This window comes from Thalassophryne amazonica, chromosome 6 (assembly GCF_902500255.1).
Source record: "Thalassophryne amazonica chromosome 6, fThaAma1.1, whole genome shotgun sequence".
NCBI lineage: Eukaryota > Metazoa > Chordata > Actinopteri > Batrachoidiformes > Batrachoididae > Thalassophryne > Thalassophryne amazonica.
Window position 1 is genome coordinate 73,353,900 of NC_047108.1, and position 17,773 is coordinate 73,371,672.

Here is a 17,773-nt window from a genome sequence, read left to right on the forward strand (position 1 = left end):
TGCGATCAGATTTTAAGGTTCTGCTACTAGTCTATAAAATTGTTCATGGACTGGCACCTCCCTACCTATTTGACCTAATTAAACCCTATGTACTGGCCTGGGCTCTGCGTTCTCAGGGTGCAGGACTACTTTGTGCCCCTAGGGTGAATAAAAATTCTGTGGGTCATAGAGCTTTCTCTTATTGTGCTCCTGTTCTGTGGATCTCCCTACATTAATAACAGTCAGATTTTGTAGACACTTTCAAGTCCAGACTTAAGATGCATGTATTTTCCCTTATATGGCTAGCATACTGGCATAGTATGTTACAATGCTTTTTACCTTTTTAAATTAATTTTATTAGGAAACAGAGCGGGCCGCAGCCTCAACTTTATCTAAAGTCTGGGTCTTTTAGTCAAGCTTTGGGCTAGTGGCCGCCGATCACCTTAGTATTTCTTCTGTTTTTCTTGTTGCTTAATGCTGACATATTACACTGTTTTTCTTGTCTTTCTGATGCCTGATTCTGTTTTTTCTCTCTGTTTGAGGTGCGACTCCATCCAGAGATTGTTGTGGTGTGTGCTTCTGTTACCCTCCCGTCCTGTGCACTGGCAAAACGTCCTGTAGATTCGTTTTGTGAATTGTTTTGTCAATTGTGTCGGCAGCATGGCCCAAGAAAAGGGCCACCCCTTTGAGTCTGGTCTGCTTGAGATTTCTTCCTCAAATCATCAGAGGGAGTTTTTCCTTACCACTGTCGCATGTGTACTTGCTCTTGGGGTTGGTAAGGATTAACCTTACCTGTGTGAAGTGCCTTGAGGCAACTTTGTTGTGATGTGGCGCTAACTAAATTAAATAAATGAAATGAAATTAATCTTGACAATCTCTCACTTTTTATGTTGGCACATTTACTGGTGACTTAAAACACATTTAGGCCAGGTTTCAACATTTGTCATTTGTGGAGCTGGTTAAGCGAATAAAATGTTCCTCCTCTCACGCTGATATTTCCTGACATCTCTTTCTCTTTACTGCTGTTTGGCATTCAGACGGGACAGTTAACAGAGCTACAGGCAGGATGAATGCCTAAAATAGTATGTGACGTGATCCAGCTTCAGTCTCTTCTTGTCTTCATTTACTCTAATCTAGCTCTTAATGTACTCAGTGCCATTAAAGTGACAGCTATCAGACAACCACATGCAGTTTGTACATGCAGTTTGTGAATGTGCACGTCCGTCATGTGTTTCCTTTAGCACAATAAATTAAGAATGTCTTATCCAATTTTTTCTAAAATTGTCAAGCATAATCATATGCTGTTTCCACACCCTATGAAGTTTTAGGCCATCTGTCAGTCAAGAGTTTTACAGTAAAATAAATCAAATAAAATGGGTATTATTGGACATCAGAGGTTGCTGTGCACATATTTCTAATTCTACACAATAGAACTTTTGCCAAGTAGTTTTTAACTCTGGCTTGCTTGTGGCAGTCCATCATTGTCAATGATGACATTGCACCATGCCTTTTCACTTCTGGAGTACCTTCTATGGCTGTCCAAGGCAATTTGAGCAGCAAGCACACATCCGCACACATCGCAGACATATTGGCCCTGATGCTGATTTGGTTGGTGGCATTTTTCCCTTCTCGCTTCTGCCTTGTGAGTATAGCCGACAGTTAAGGTGCAAGTTCTTGATGAACACAGCTGTCTCCACCTGCACCTGTTCTCAGCTAGTTCTTCCTGCCTTCTTGGCTCAATGTCGCAGTCCTTCAAGTTAGTCTTTAGTTGGTCTTTGTACCACTTGCACTGACGTACAGAACAGGATGCTTTTTGTGAATGGTTGGTTATTTAAACCAAATGGGTGCTTCAGAGAGGATTAATGCTGCTGTATTAGTTTGTGCCTGTGTTTTAAAGCAGAACTCAATTAGGCCGTTTGCATTGCCTGTTGCCAACAGGAAGTGATACTTTGTTTCCCTTCATGAATGTTTAAGGTACCATGTGAGATTTAAAAAATATACAAAGTTTTCATGGCCTCCTCATCTGTCCCTGAAACATGAACATCTACCAGTTATTCCCCATGCAGGACCAATCTGCCTCTCTTCTCTCACTTCTTGTGATGGTTTGTGAGTCTGGCATGCCAAATGTATCCCAAAGCTACACCAGATCCTTCTTGCTTTGTCTCAGTGATGATGTCACCTGCAGCCCATCCAGACCTTTCTGTCCAAGTGGGCAGCCTCTCATGAGCAGCAAGAGATATACCCTACTATATCTTGAGAGACATACTGGTGATAGCCCAACACTGATTCTACCATAAATCTATGTGCAAGTGAAATGAACACCACTTTGATTTTGAAGTCAGTTGAGCAATAAAACAAAAAAGCACACCCTCCCTCCCTACCCAACCCCACCCCCCCCAAAAAAAATTGTTGCAATGTAGAAAAATAAATAAGGAAATATCTAATTGAGTAGTGATTAGAGAAAATCATTGGTTGTATATCTCCAACAAAGGTCAAATTTTTCAGTGCCACACAAAGTGATGATGAATTCATGGATTTTCTGGTTCATTACTAAAGAAAAAAAAAAAGCTGTTCTTAAATAATATAAAAGCAGTACATTATTTTATATGCTTACCTTAATTTTGTTTAAACCAAACAAATAAAAGAAAACCATAGTGGAATGGCAGACGTAAACAGATTCAATTTACAAAAACTGTGGAACTGTCTAAACACTTTTGTACCTGTATAAGCTCATAACCACCTTATTAGATAGACAAGTGTATAGGGTTAGGTTTAGTAATAGTAAGATAAAAAAAAAACATCACGAAAATTTGACTCATTTCTTAATGGGAGCACCAAAAAATTAGAATAAATTTGTGCTCCCCTTACGAAAATGCTGAGCTTTTCTTGACAACATCATGAACCAGCAGATTAACGTATGGTGACATGAGTGTATACTTGCCTTTGGGAATCCACGAACAGAACACAGCAGCTTGGTGGTGTATCCCACAGTGGCAGCGCGGTCAGTGAGTTGCGTGGTAAACTTGGGAGCCTCACTGAAGTCGTGCTCATGGTACTCGGGAGGGTGGCTAACAATACCTGTCAACACAAGTAATAAGGTGTTCCGAGAACACAGAGTAATGATGCAACTACATGCAAAAGCCATATCTTTGAACTAGCCAGTTAGCCGGCTGCAGTTTTTGCATTCTAAAGCAATAATTTACCAAATGCATTAATTTTCATCCTGAGGGAAAAAATGAATCACAAGACATCTAAAAAAAACAAAAAAAAACAAAAAGAGCCCATGTTACAGAATGTTGGAGTTCCCCTAAGGACATTCTGTAGCAAGAAGTCACATTATTTTTTTTTCAGCTCTGCTATGCTGTGAGAGACAACTAAAACTCTGTCATTGCAGATTACACACACACACACACACACACACACACACACACACACACACACACACACACACACACACACACACACACACACACACACACACACACACACACACACACACACACACACACACACACACACAGACCTAAACATAAATTTCCAATGGACGTTGAATCCACAGACCGAAACAGATGTAAAGATATGTATGAGGGGTGATTGATGCAAGATCAACAAGAACAAGAACTACCACCTCCTCTGATATGATCCAGAAGATCCATGATATGGTCCTCACTGACAGAAGAATAAGTGAGCATCACATAGGCAGTACTGTAGGCATTTCCCAGGAGAGCGTTCATTTGGTTCTGACCAATAAACTGGGAATGACAAAGCTTTCAGTATGATGGGTCTCAAGGCTTCTCATGACCAATGCTCATGCACAAGGTTCCAAACATCCAGGGGTAATCTTTGCGGTTTTGAGACTTTTCCTGACTGCCTCATGCAATAATTTATGAATATGGGCAAGACCTGGGTCCACCACTTGCAATGGGAGCCTAAACAAAGTTGAAGCAATGCAAATGTGGGTTCCTCGCCACAAAAGAAAGCCAAAGCTGTCTCATTTGCTGGGAAGATCATGGCCTCTGTCTTCTGGGATACTGAGGACATCATAATGGTGGACTAGCTCCAGAAGGGACAGAGTATCAATGGGGCCTGTTTTTCTTCCCTTTTGCAACAATTGCGGGAGAAAATAAAGCAGAAGTGCCGTGGAATGCTTCAAAGAGGTGTTCTGTTTCACCAGGACAAAGCTCCAGTCCACACATCGGTTATTGCAGTGTCTGTCATTCATGAATGTGGCCTCAAACTTGTTCCACGCCTACCTTATACCCCTGATTTGGCTCCTTCGGAGTTCCATCTGTTTCCAAACATGAAAAGGCAGCTTGCTGGAACTCATTATAATACTAGTAATGATGTCATATCTGCAGTAGATGACTTCCTTGAGCTTCAGACCTTCTGTGAGAACGGTATTAGGTCACTGCAGCGACACTGGAAAGAGTGTGTGGACTCACATGGGGATTATGTTGAAAAATAAAACATTACATTAATTTAGTTGTGGTTTCTTCTTGGTCAGGCTCAAAACTTTTCAATTACCCCTTATATACATTTAGAGGTAGAATAAAATTTTATCTACCAGCTGTCCAGCTCTTTACAGACCCTCTAAAATTTATTTCAGTGACAGCAGACCACCGGCCAAGAGTGTGGCACGTTTATGATTAGAGTCCTGCCAAAGTCATTTCCTCTCCTCCAGTTTCCACTTTATATACACACACACACACACACACACACACACACACACACACAGTCATGATTGCAGCTCATTAAAAAAGAAAAAAAAATCTCAACAGTATCCGCTTTACAACTTGTCATTATGTCAACAGTGGGAGGGACCTCAAGTGAAATGCATACAGGAGTTCACCTGTCTTCTGGATGTTGGCCACCTCTTTGGTGACAGCGCAAGATGTACTCATGCCCACTTGGTTTTCAGCAAACACTCTGAAGGAGTATGTGTTGCCCATGATGAGGTCTGAGATGGTGGCGTTTAGCCTGTGGAAATGCTCCAGCACCGTGAACCATTTCTGCACAAGCAGAAACAACAAAAGTTCAGGTTTAACAGACCACCACATAGAGCAAGAGCATCAGAGTTCTAGCTACGGTGGGCGGCGCTGGCTGGCCCCGCATGGTACTGCAAACTTCCACCAGGCTCTCGGGTTCAAATTGGCTGTGCCGCCCAGCACAGAATTTCTGAAAAATGAACTGAAATGTTCCTGAAAATGTACCAGTTCGATCGTATTCAAACAGCAGAGATCAGAGAGTCAGCGCGTTCTGTGGCCACAGAGCTGTGAACAACTGCAGTTGGAAACAACGTTTCTGCTCTGAGCTGAAGGAGAAAAAAAATTAACCCCACCATGAAAGTCCTCCAGAGGTCTTTCTGTATCAGAAGATCCATTCAGAAATTTAGTTTATTTTACAGTTAAAAGGCTTCATGTTTCCAAAAAGCTCAGAGTTTGGAAACAGCAGACGCGTGTGAGTGAGTGAGTGAGTGAGTGAGAGAGAGAGAGAGAGAGAGAGAGAGAGAGAGAGAGAGAGAGAGAGGAGAGAGAGAGAGAGAGAGAGAGGTGGGGGGCACAGCGTCAGTGAAAGGAAAGTGAAACTGATCCAGAACGTTTTTCATTTAAAACAGTAGGTTTGACAATTAGGTGTTATATTGTTTAAAAAGAAAAAGTAATGCAATCCCACTCAAATTGTTTAAAAAAAAACAAAACTTGTCAGGATGACAGAAAAACTGCCTGCTTCACTGGACTAAAAACTACTGTGTCATTTCTGAAGACAGCTAATGCTATGTTTTTAAAATTTTCAATCTTATTTAGTTAATTAACTTAGAATTAGACAGAAACATGCAAAAAGAACTTTTATCTTACAAATATTACAACATAAATATCATTTTTTGTTTATTATTCTTGCGTTCAATGCGTCCAAAACCACCCAAAATTAGTTAAAATAAGGCTTGCCAAGAATGTTTTAGTGGTATAAAACCCTATAGCTTCGGGGGGCTGCGGAAGCTATGAGCCGCAATCACATAATTTACCCGGCACTTAAATAGTCCTAGCTACTAGAACCCTGAACAGTATCATGTGCTCTCCTTGCATTAGTCAGCATAACTTTTTGGTTTCCTTCACATGCAAGTGGAATCAGACAACTCCTAAAGACCACATTCACTATGGGATTGGCAATCCAGCTCAAGATGGATTCAATCTGCACTGCTTTCTAGCAGGATTGCGTTCAGACCTGTTTTTCAAATTCGGCTCATCCTACACACGCATCTAACAACCTTGGCGAATCCCGCTCCAGTCCACCTTAAATCTGATTTACACTGTTTACATTCAGAAGAAAATCTATCCAGCTCAAGTCAGATTTGGTCCAAATCCTGCTGGAGCTGGATTGCCAACCCCAGTCTGAACAGGGCCAAAGTGGTTAAATATCTTTTCTACCTTTTCTTTCATTTGTCTAATAAATGCACTCTGATCTCTAATTTTTAGCCAAAACTCCAACTTTTTGGCTCACGTCTATTTGAAGGTTTACCCTAGATTCGCTTTCACCATGTTAATTTATTTTCACTGCTACAAAGAAATAAACAAACAAAAAAGAAACAAACACACACACACAAAAACAAAAAACAAAAACAAAAGACATTTGAATTGCCTAAATTACCACTCAGTTTTAAGCACCCTTGACGAAAATCCATTTGCTCAGTGTTTCACATTTAACCTTCACTTTCACTTTCACTTTATTTATTCAATGTCTCCAAAGGAGCAACGAGCTGTACATATATGGGTATACAGAAAAGCACAGAATAAAAAGAAAAGAAAAGCAAAAACACACCAAACATTCAGTACACAAGGGGGACACAGTACAGACCTGGATCGATGGAAAAGGAACCGAGTTACCTAACACGATTTGCCATCAACCCTATGTATCTGCTTCTCTCCTCCGGTCAGCATTCAGAACAGAGATAGCCACAGGTACAAAGGAATGCTTATAGATGTTACTCCTCACTGTAGGAAACCTAAGCCTCGCTCCAGATGGCAAATAACAAAATTCACCATGGAGAGGGTGGGCCAGATCAGATAAAATTCTCTGAGCCTTCCTCCTCACCTGTCTGGAAAACAAGTCAGACAGTGAGGTCTACTGGGCTCCCAAAAGCTTGCTGCACAATTCTACAATGTTGTGAAGTGGCTTCCTTGCTTTAATGCTGAGATTTCCGTACCAGCACATCATTGAAAACATTTAAAACCGATTCAATACAAGATTTATAAAATAGGGTCATTATTGTCCTGTCCACTTGAAAATATGACAACTTACGAAGACAAAACAGATGCTGCTGCCCCTTCTTGTACAGCAGGTCTGCATTGTCATTAAAGTTCAACTTGCTATCGATCAGCGTTCCCAAGTATTTATAGTTGTCCACATGCTCCACCTGTTGGCCTTTGATTGTAGTGGTTTTGGGTGAGGACATCCGTTTCCGAAAGTCAATAACCATATCTTTTGTCTTGTCAAGATTCAGCTGCAAAAAGGAGTTGTCACACCACTGAACCATATCTGCCACAACAGGGCCATGTTCCCTTACATCACCATGCAGGAGACTGATTATAACAGAATCATCTGCAAATTTTAATATATGGCGATTCTTATAGTGGCTGCAACAGTCATTTGTATACAAAATATACAAGAGAGGGGACAGCACACAACCCTGTGGTGAGCCTGTTGAGGAATATAAAACATCAGAAAGGCAACCATTTACCCTCACTCGCTGAGATCTCCCTGTTAAAAAGTTCAAAATCCAACCTGCCATAGTAAAATCCAGTTTAAAATCCTTAACAAGCTTATTTATTAAAATGTGTGGTTGGATAGTGTTAAAAGCAGAAGAAAAGTCTAAAAAAAGAAGACGTGCATGTGCCTTAGAACTTTCTAAATGCTTCAGGACTAAATTTAAGAGGGTGGCAGTAGCATTCTCCACACCTCGACCAGCCCTATAAGCAAACTGAAGAGGATCGAGTAAATGCTCTACCTGTGAAAGAAGTTCATTCTTCATCAATTTTTCAAAAGACTTCATTACTAATGAAGTAAGAGCCACAGGTCTAAAATCATTGAAGACCTTAGGGGATTTGGTTTTGGCCACAGGGATTATTGTGCTTTGTTTCCAAACATTAGGAACCCTCTGTTCGTTGACTGACCTTTGAAATATATCAAAAAAGACTGGGCCTAGTTGTTCTGCACAAGAGGATAATAAACGGCCGCAGATATTGTCTGGCCCCGGACTTTTTTTGGCCTTGATTCTTCTGAAACAAGTAACCACAGCCTGTTCATTAAAAGGAGGAGAACCTGGGTATAACACGTCATTTTTCCATTTACAAATTTCATGATTAAAATCCAGAGACTCAAATCTCAAATAAAAATTATTAAAATCTTGGGCCAATTCTTTTCCAGATTTAGTGTCATTAAGAGTTATCTTGTGATTATTATTTTTCTTCCTATTTGATCCTAAAATCAAATTTAAACCATGCCAAACGGAGCCCATTTGGTTTTGGCTAAATTGTTTTTCTAGTTTGGTCTTATAACCCAATTTAGCCTTCCTTCCGAACCTGGCTCGGCTTCAAGACCACACAGTGGGCCTCATGTATCAACGTGCGTACAGCGATATTTGAGCGTATATGGGGTGTACGCCAAAACGGCTGCGCTACTTGGCATTTATCAATGTGGTCGTTGGCGTACGCTGCGCTGAAAATATACACCAGGTCGAGAGGTGGTGTAAATTATACACCAAAATGAACCAGCGCTGGAATCCACATAAAAATGAAAATGATCAACATGATAAACAGTGCCATCATACAAATCAATGCATATGTTACATAAATAACACTTTCTTGATTATACTACATAATAATCAATACAAATCCCGCTTTTGCGGGATTGTTGGTCTCGAGCACGATCCGTGGCCACAGCGCTGACCGCAAAGAAAGCGCTGCTCGCCTTTTTCTCCAGACTTCGAGCCTGGAGCCAGAGCAGCGCTGAGCTTAACTTTATGTGGTGTGATCGTTTTAGACAATGAAATTGATAAGTACAACTGTAGTGTTGTCATTCCCTTCGCCTGTGTTGCAATCAGGTTTTGTCTTCTCCATTCGTTTGTTACAATAAAATAAATAAATAAAAATAAAATAAAAATAAAGAAATCTGAAAAATTAGGCGTGTCTTATTAATTGAGTGAGCAAATATCCACATGTCAAGAATTATTGACATGTGAAAAGAGAATACAGTGGTCCCTTGCTATAACGCGGTTCACCTTTCGCGGCCTCACCGTTTCATAGATTTCTTTAGTCCAATTTTGCATGCTTTTTTTTTTTACAGTGCACTGTGATCTGCGTGTCTGTTTATAAGAATCTTCTCGCCCAGAAGAAAAAAGAGCAACAACAACTACTCTTAACTGTGTTTGTCACTCGGAAAAACACACCTGCAGCGAGGTGTGAGTGGAAAAAGGCGTGACAGTGGCACAGCGCCAGGACGAAGAGGCACGGTCAGAGGAACTGTGAAATACTGGTCAGTCACTATTAATAATTTCTTATGTGTCCAACCTCGTACGTTGATCGTTAAAATTAAATTCATTAGTTCTAAAAGCCATCATAATTATTTATAGGAAAACGTTCTATTTTTATTTCTCAAACAAATGTTTGGGCCTGAAAACAGTTTGGTCTTATTTTTCTACTAAGGTTTGAACTTTGAGAGTGTTTACACATGAGAGAAAAGTGAGAAAATGTTAATGCCTGATTGAGAAAAGTGTATAAAGTGGTTTTACAGGGTTTTTACAGCTTTAAAACGTCTATAATAATTGTTAAAAAATAACGCTGACTACGTCGCGGACTTCGCTTTTTGCGGACTATTTTTAGAACGTAACTCCCGCGATAAACGAGGGACCACTGTAACACTTTTTTGATTATACTACAAAACAATTGATACGACGGGCGCTTTTGACGCTCTATTGGCACGCGTCGTGATTGGTGGAGTTCTTTTTCTTTGCCGTCTTCCTGGCTTCCATGTCGTAAAATGAGGGTGTGTCTGAAGCGGAGTCTGAATATTTATGGGCGTGTTCATTATAATTACGATTGTTTTCACCCGCCACATTTATCAAGGTCACATCAGGCATACGCTGGAAATGGGCAGGTGCGCACTGCTTGACACATGTCACGGCAACTTTGGTGTACTTCAAATTTGCACCGTAAATTTACGCCACAAGTGCGCAACTTTGATACATGAGGCCCAGTGTCCCAGAAATGTGCATGTAATCTGGGTGTAGGACTTGCAAACATGGACACAACAAATGAATAAAATGGAATGCAGAATTTCTTTCAGAAGAAGACAATGAAAACTGCCAGAAATTACACTGGAGACATGAGTGTCCCCAGAATTAAGTGTTTCCTCTCAGAAGGGCATCTGAACGTCATACAGAGAAGCTGTAGGCAGTTCCAGCCTGTATAAGGAGCTGAAAAGTTGGGCTGTGAGGAGGCATTGGTTGGAGGAATCTGTGAGTACATCATTTGTGATCTCGTGATCATTGCCCTGCTTTCTGAGGAATCAAAGCACTGTGTTCCTCCAGATCAACACCTCATCCCATCCCAGTCTTGCGCAAGTGATGACATGTCTTTAGTCCCAGTCAACTGCGACCTACAAAATCTCATTTGAATTGCAAAGGTGATAAAAGATCTGAATGTAGGTAAAGCTGTAGGGATCAGTGGGACTGGGGAAGAACTTTAGGCAGGTGGAGATGCTGTTCTCCTGGCATTACAAGCAGCAAGCAATCTTTCCATCTATTTGGGAGGCAGGTATCATCCAGACAGATTAAAAGCAAGGCCTTGTCCCTGCTCTCTGGAAAGGCAAGTATGATCGTCTGGAGTGCAACAATTATAGGTGGTGGTCAAGTGGTTAAGTGTTGGGCTTCAGACCAGAGGATCCTCTGTCCAAAACCCAGCCAGACCAGAAAATCACTAAGGCCCCTGGGGCAAGGTCCTTAATCCCCTCATTGTGCCTTGCATGGCAGCACCCTGACATTGTGTGTGAGTGTGTCTGTATGAATGGGTAAATGCGAGGCATCATTGAAAAGCGCTTTGAGCTTTTGCAGATGGAAAAGTGCAATATAAATGCAGTCCATTTTACAGAGTATTACACTGTTCTATGTACCGGGAAAGATACACAGGGGAATTTCCTAGCTACTTATTGCTTAGAGACCAGAGGCGTCTGTTTTTATGCCCAACAAGTCAACCGTCAAGCACATTAGTCTAACCATTCTTCTCTGAATTCTGCCATGAGCAAGGCATTTTTTGCCCACAGAACTCACTGGATTTTTTTTTTTTTTCTGGAACATTCTATATATTCTCTGTATCTTTTCTATGTAAAGATGGCTGTTCATCAAAATCCTAGTAGATCAGATTCTTAAAAGGTTCAAACCATCCCACCTGGTACCAACATCCATGCTACATTCAAAGTCACTTAAATCATCTGTCTCGATCATGTCAACATTCATCGAGTTTGTGCCATATGACTGGCTGATTAGGCGTTTCCTGTTTGTTGTACATAGTGTGTAGACAATGACAACAATGGCAGAAGCATGGAGTGTGATGAACTGCTAATAATTATTTGCGTGCACCCACGCTTAAGGTTGGCACAAGTCCTATATTTTGAGATCTTGGCACTCGAAGTCAGTTCACATTGCTTCAGTTCAATCCAACAAAACCTTCCCCATCATTTACAGCCTGGAAAATATGAATGGACAGTATGAATACATTCCTTTAATTAATTGTCAAGGTATGTGGTTGGTGATGATCAGAACTTAATACCAGTCAGTTACCCACCTATCATAGAGCAGGTAAATGAAAACAATTTAAAAGAAAACGATCAACAAAGTCAATTTTAGCACTAGTCTTCACGTAGATTGCTGCGAGACAGCCTGATGATGCAAGTCGTTAGTGCATTTGCCTTCTAAGGAGAAGGTGCCCTGTTCAAGGACGACTGTGCTCCTATTAGTAACAAATTTTCACTTTTGTCTTGTTCCTGGGTTAAAACCATAATTTCCCATTTCTTCGCAACCAATCAAAAGAGAAAAGAGTAGTCTTGACCTCCAAACTTTGGTTTTGTGGTCAGCACAATAAAATTGCAAATTAACTAGTTTTCGCATTCACTGAGTGGTCACTACTAATTTCTGGAAAGTTAAGTCCATTTGTCAGAGTTGTGGTTATCATATGTTTTTTTGTGATCACGTCAAAAGGGTTCAAACATCATTTCAAACATAATACAATGTTGACAAAGCAATTATATTTATGAAAACCTTCCTCATTTGTATAGATTGAGCAAGAACTTTCAAGAACAGGAGAGTAATTTACTGAGGTTTGAAGAATCACCTTTGTTCATGAATATTTCAGTCTTTAATCAAAGAAAATTAAACAACCTAAACAAAAGAGGGGAAAAGAGAGCAATGAAGTTTGCTGTTCCAAGAATATGGCGTGAACCCACTGACCACTCAACCAACTGCTACTTCTGCATGGTGGATCTTTCCAAATGCCAAAGTGGGAAGAATGCACCTGCTATTCCTTATCCTGGCATTCCGTCTTCCATTGCACCAGTGCCACATAGTGTTGAGCTTCCTGTACCTTCACCTCCAGAAAGAAAACAACCATCAGAAGAAGAAATCACTGAATCAGAGGATGTTGAGAACAGTGAAGTGGACTGTGACATTACAGATACAGTTTGTGAGAGGAATCCTTACTTCCCAAGTCAAGGAGATCTGAATGACCTCATCAGAGATCTTGGTTTGACAAAGTCAAATGCTGAGCTTTTGATCTCAAAGCTGAAGGAGTGGGACTTGTTGGATGAAAGTGTGCAAGTAACAAGCCAAAGAAAACGTCACCAACTTTTCTCTAGCTTCTTTGCCAAGGAAGAGAGTTTGTGCTATTGTTGTGACATTTCAGGACTGTTCAGTGCAATTGGAATTGTATGTAATCCAAATGAGTGAAGACTCTTCATTGATAGCTCATCCAGAACCCTGAAGGTTGTGCTACTGCACAATGGGAACAAGTATCCAACACTTCCTTTGACTCATTCAGTGCATCTCAAGGAGGATTACAGTGTCAAATATCTGCTGGAAGCTTTGAACTATGATGAGTATGGATGGGAGGTCATTGGGGACTTCAAAATGGTGGCATTTTTGATGGGACTCCAGGGAGGTTTCACCAAGGTTCCCTGTTTTCTCTGCCTTTGAGACAGTAGAGACAGGGCAGCACATTAGCACCAGAAGCAATGGCCTGAAAGGACTGAATTCTCAGTTGGAAGCCATAACATTAAACATGAGCCATTGGTGGATCCTCACAACGTTTTGTTCCATCCTCTGCACATCAAACTGGGTCTCATGAAACAATTTGTCACAGCACTTGACAAAGAGTCTGCAGGATTCAAGTAACTTCAAGATTTTTTCCCAAAGCTGTCAGAGGCAAAAGTGAAAGCTGGTGTTTTCATTGGACCACAAGTCAAGAAAATCATAGAGTGCCCTGAAAGAAACTGACAGCAAAGGAACAGGAGGCATGTAAAAGTTTTGTTGATGTTCTCCATGGGTTTCTGGGCAACCACAAGGCTGACAATTATGTGGAACTGGTTGAGAATTTGGTGAGAAACTATGGCCAAATGGGGTGTAGGATGTCACTGAAGGTCCACATTCTGGATGCTCACCTTGACAACTTCAAGGACAACATGGGGGCATACACCAGAAGAACATGGAAAGTGCTTCCACCAAGACATAATGGACTTTGAACACAGATATCAGGGATCTTACAATGAAAACATGATGAGGAACTACATTTGTGTGCTGCATGCTTGGCACCTTTCTCCGTTGAGGACATTGAGGATTTATTCATTTTTGGTCTCATGGTAGCAGGGCCGGTACTTTTTGGCTTATGTGCTGCCCTGATCTACCGGAAAATTGGCAAGACGGCGGCATCAAGAACCACGAGCCCTCGCTTGTCCGTCATGATTAATGAGGTTGGCAACACAGTGCATTCTCATTGACTCTTGAACTCAGACGCAAATTGGATGACACCTTGGAGCTGATGTGTGCCTTGTAGTTGAAGTTGAAGGTTTCGGAGGCCGGTGAATATTCTTCATTCATAATTGGGAATATTCTTAATTCATAATTGGGATTTGGCTGTTCAAGTGGAACTGTTAAAAGTGTTTTTCAATGCTCAGCTACAACACTCCAGGCTTATCTAGCCTCAAGGACAAATTGCCCACTGTTTACCTCCAGAGGAATTTATTCAGGCCTTGGTGAGATTATTCGGCTCCATTCTTATCTCAACCCACAAAGACAATAAACTGACTTACAGATGGACTGAAGCATGCTCCAGCTTTTCCTTTTTACCTCCCTTCCTGCCCCCCCCCCCCCCCCATGGCAGACCCCCGTTCTTCCCAAGCTGGCAGGCGGCGCGACTCCATTTGCAGCGGCTACCACACATTCACATCGCCTTAATTTGGAAAACGGACTGTTTCAAGTTTAGTGCACATAAACAATGTCAAATGTATATGTGTTGTCTTAATTCTGATGTGTGCCATTATTACGATAAACAAGTAATAATTGTGGATTAATTGCTGTTTGTCTGTGGAATGTGAGTGCGGAAATCTCGTTGTTGTAATGACAATGATAATAAAGCTATCCATCCATCCATTTGGGGTCTAACGGAAAGTGATTCATTGCACATTCACAAATCAAGGAAAACTGTTCATTTTTAACTTTGTAAAATTGTTTTCAAATGTTTGAAAATAAACCTTGCTGCAGTTATGTTCCGTATTTTAATTTTATTGTGAAAAATAAGAAAATTGTCAAAAATACATGTTTTGAGGGGATAAAATTGCTGTGCAGCCCAAAAAAACCAAGGTTTGGCATGAAAATTGGGCTTTTTCTATTGTTTTGCAATAAACGTCATTGGAAAAAGACACTTATTTGCCAGGAACAAAAATTGTGTTACACAGTGATCTATGTGAGTCTATTTTTCTTTTTATTAAGGAGATTATTGGACATGTTCTTTGGCCAGTATCTCATTGACTTTCACGGAATGCAAGGTGTCAATGACCTGTATGTTAAGGGGCGACAAAGGCATTTTTTCATTTTCAATCTATCCACCTTTGTTTACATACAGTCCATAGTGTTAGCATGCATGTTTGCATGTTAGCTTACATGAGACTAGTATGTTTGCCTCACCTCAGTCTTCATGTCGGCTTTCTGGAGTGTGTATCCAGTGATTTCTGTGTTACCATTGTCGATAGGAGGTGTCCATTCTATAGCAGCATTGAAGCCCCAGGTGTCCACTAGCTTCACACTGGCAGGAGGCCCAGGCAACTCTGAGGAGACATATTAGAGTCTTAAACGCATTGAGTCATCACTGATGAAGGTATAATATTAGGTGGCTTGGATTTCTTTTGGAACAAGTAACAAGTATCAGAACCAACATATTTTAAATTTCAACAACATTATGTTCATATAGCATATGCCTGTGCAACTCACCCACAATCTGAAGCGTAATGGTGGCTTTGTCTTCAAAACTTTCTACCTTGACACACATCTCATATTGCCCGGAGTCCTCTTTCTGACAGGTGCGGATAAACAGGATACTGTCCATGTCACTGTTCCTAATGTAGACCCTCTTTGGATCCAAAGGTTGTCCATCTTTAAGCCAAGACACCTGAGGTTTGGGCTTACCCTAAGGTGTTAGAAAATGAGAGAGGAGTCAAGCCATAAAGTATAAATTTTTCAATACTCTGCTATTTGTGGATTATACAGATCCTACTGTATGTGTGTATGCAGGCTTACAATAAAGGGGATGACCAGGTTGATCTGCTCTCCAACCTGCTTGACATATCGAATTCTGAGAGCACGGGGAATGCGAATCTTGGGACGGTCTAAAAAATAACAACATATCACCTCAGATCAGCAGTGTTCTTCACCACAAACACATCACAAAACAGTCATATTAATGAACCATGCCATATTGAACCAAATTGAATTTTACTAAATTCTTCTTTTTTTAGCCAATAGACACACTTCCGACAGCATTAATTGAATAATAATTTTTCACTTAGCAAAACTGGCTAATGTAATGTATTTTGTAGTTATTTTTAGTGTTTGTTTACTGTTATTTTCACGTGTTATCTCAAAATCTGTTGCCATGGAGGCACATGAAAATTTCACGGATCTGACGGTCCCACAGCTGTAAGAAGTTCTCGCTGTAAGGAGGGTTCGGTGCAGTGGAAACTATGCCAGGAGCTGGTGAGCCTTATGGAGAGAGCTGCACAAGTTTATCTGTTTTTCAAGAAGTATGACCACAAAGAGGAAGACAGAAAGCAGTGGTGGGTGATGACAGACGGCTCTGTTAGCGATCTCAAGGGAGAGCTGGAACTTCAACACGGGATTTGAAATGGCTACCAGCCATTTGTGTTAGTGATATTAACTGCTTATTGAATGTGGACGGACAAATGAAACAATGAAGCAACACAAACGTGATGATGGCTGTCGGATTTTTTACTGACAGTCATGTGGAACTTCTAGAACTTAGAAGTATCAAAGGGGACAATCATGTGAAACCAAAGCAGAGCCAGACAGCAGAACAATATTCAATGTTCAACATCCCTCATAGTATAATCACAGGATGCAGTTTTGTTTCAGGGTATGTATTTATTACGACTTTGCTTGTGCTTTCTGAATACACTGGGTTACAAACAAGTTGGCGCCTGAAAAAAGTTTTCCAGCCAACCTCAGAAAATTTACCCAAAAAACAAAGAGTATGCCCCCTATGGTGGTACAAAAGTACCTGTATGTGGTCAGGAGAATTAAAGCAATTCTGGATAGTACAAATACATTCCATTTACTATTGACTCTTCCAGCTGCTGGGGTTTTTACCACCGAGGCACCTGCATGTTCACCACAGGGCTAAAATGTTGGCACTGACATTCTCTCCCAATGCCTCATCTGAAGATCCTTAATTAACTGTTTGTTTGACACAAAGTCATTCCAGCAGTACTGAAGGATCCTCCAAACAGCTACAGATATAATTACAGTGGGGTAAAAAAAAGTATTTAGTCAGCCCCTGATTGTGCAAGTTCTCCTACTTAGAAAGATGAGAGAAGTCTGTAATTTTTATCATAGGTATACTTCAATTATGAGAGACAAAATGAGAAAAAAAATCCAGGAAATAACATTGTAGGATTTTTAAAGAATTTATTTGTAAATTATTGTGGAAAATAAGTATTTGGTCAATAACAAAAGTTCAACTAAGTACTTTGTAACATAATCATTGTTGGCAATGAGAGAGGTCAAACGTTTCCTGTAAGTCTTCACCAGGTTTGCACACACTGTAGCTGGTATTTTGGCCCATTCCTCCATGCAGATCTCCTCTAGAGCAGTGATGTTTTGTGGCTGTCGCTGGGCAACACAGACTTTCAACTCCCTCCACAAATTTTTTATGGGGTTGAGGTCTGGAGACTGGCTTGGCCACTCAAAGACCTTGAAATGCTTTTTACCGAGCCACTCCTTTGTTGCCCGAGTGGTGTGTTTGGGATCATTGTCATGCTGGAAGACCCAGCCACGTTGCATCTTCAATGCTCTCACTGATGGAAGGAGGTTTTGGCTTAAAATCTCACGATACATGGCCACGTTCATTCTTCCCTTAACACAGATCAGTCATCCTGTCCCCTTTGCAGAAAAACAGCCCCAAAGCATGATGTTTCCACCCCCATGCTTCACAGTAGTAGGTATGGTGTTCTTGGAATGCAACTCAGC

The 17,773-nt window shown here is 40.9% G+C and overlaps 1 protein-coding gene and 1 long non-coding RNA gene across 2 annotated transcripts in view; one reads left to right on the plus strand and one right to left on the minus strand.

Moving 5' to 3' along the window:
* The window catches only part of mybpha (myosin binding protein Ha), a 68,085-nt gene that overhangs the window by 37,184 nt on the left and 13,128 nt on the right, over window positions 1-17,773 (minus strand). The window contains exons 6-10 of the mRNA XM_034172480.1: window positions 15,809-15,897; window positions 15,503-15,698; window positions 15,200-15,339; window positions 4,829-4,988; window positions 2,921-3,057 (exon numbers count right to left, since the gene is read on the minus strand). Of these exons, the coding sequence (XP_034028371.1) occupies window positions 2,921-3,057; window positions 4,829-4,988; window positions 15,200-15,339; window positions 15,503-15,698; window positions 15,809-15,897 (722 nt within the window). The remainder of the gene's footprint in view (window positions 1-2,920; window positions 3,058-4,828; window positions 4,989-15,199; window positions 15,340-15,502; window positions 15,699-15,808; window positions 15,898-17,773) is intronic.
* Window positions 209-12,251, plus strand: LOC117512422. Its single transcript, XR_004561292.1, has 3 exons — window positions 209-220; window positions 5,061-5,065; window positions 11,983-12,251. It is a non-coding gene; the product is annotated as an uncharacterized LOC117512422 (long non-coding RNA).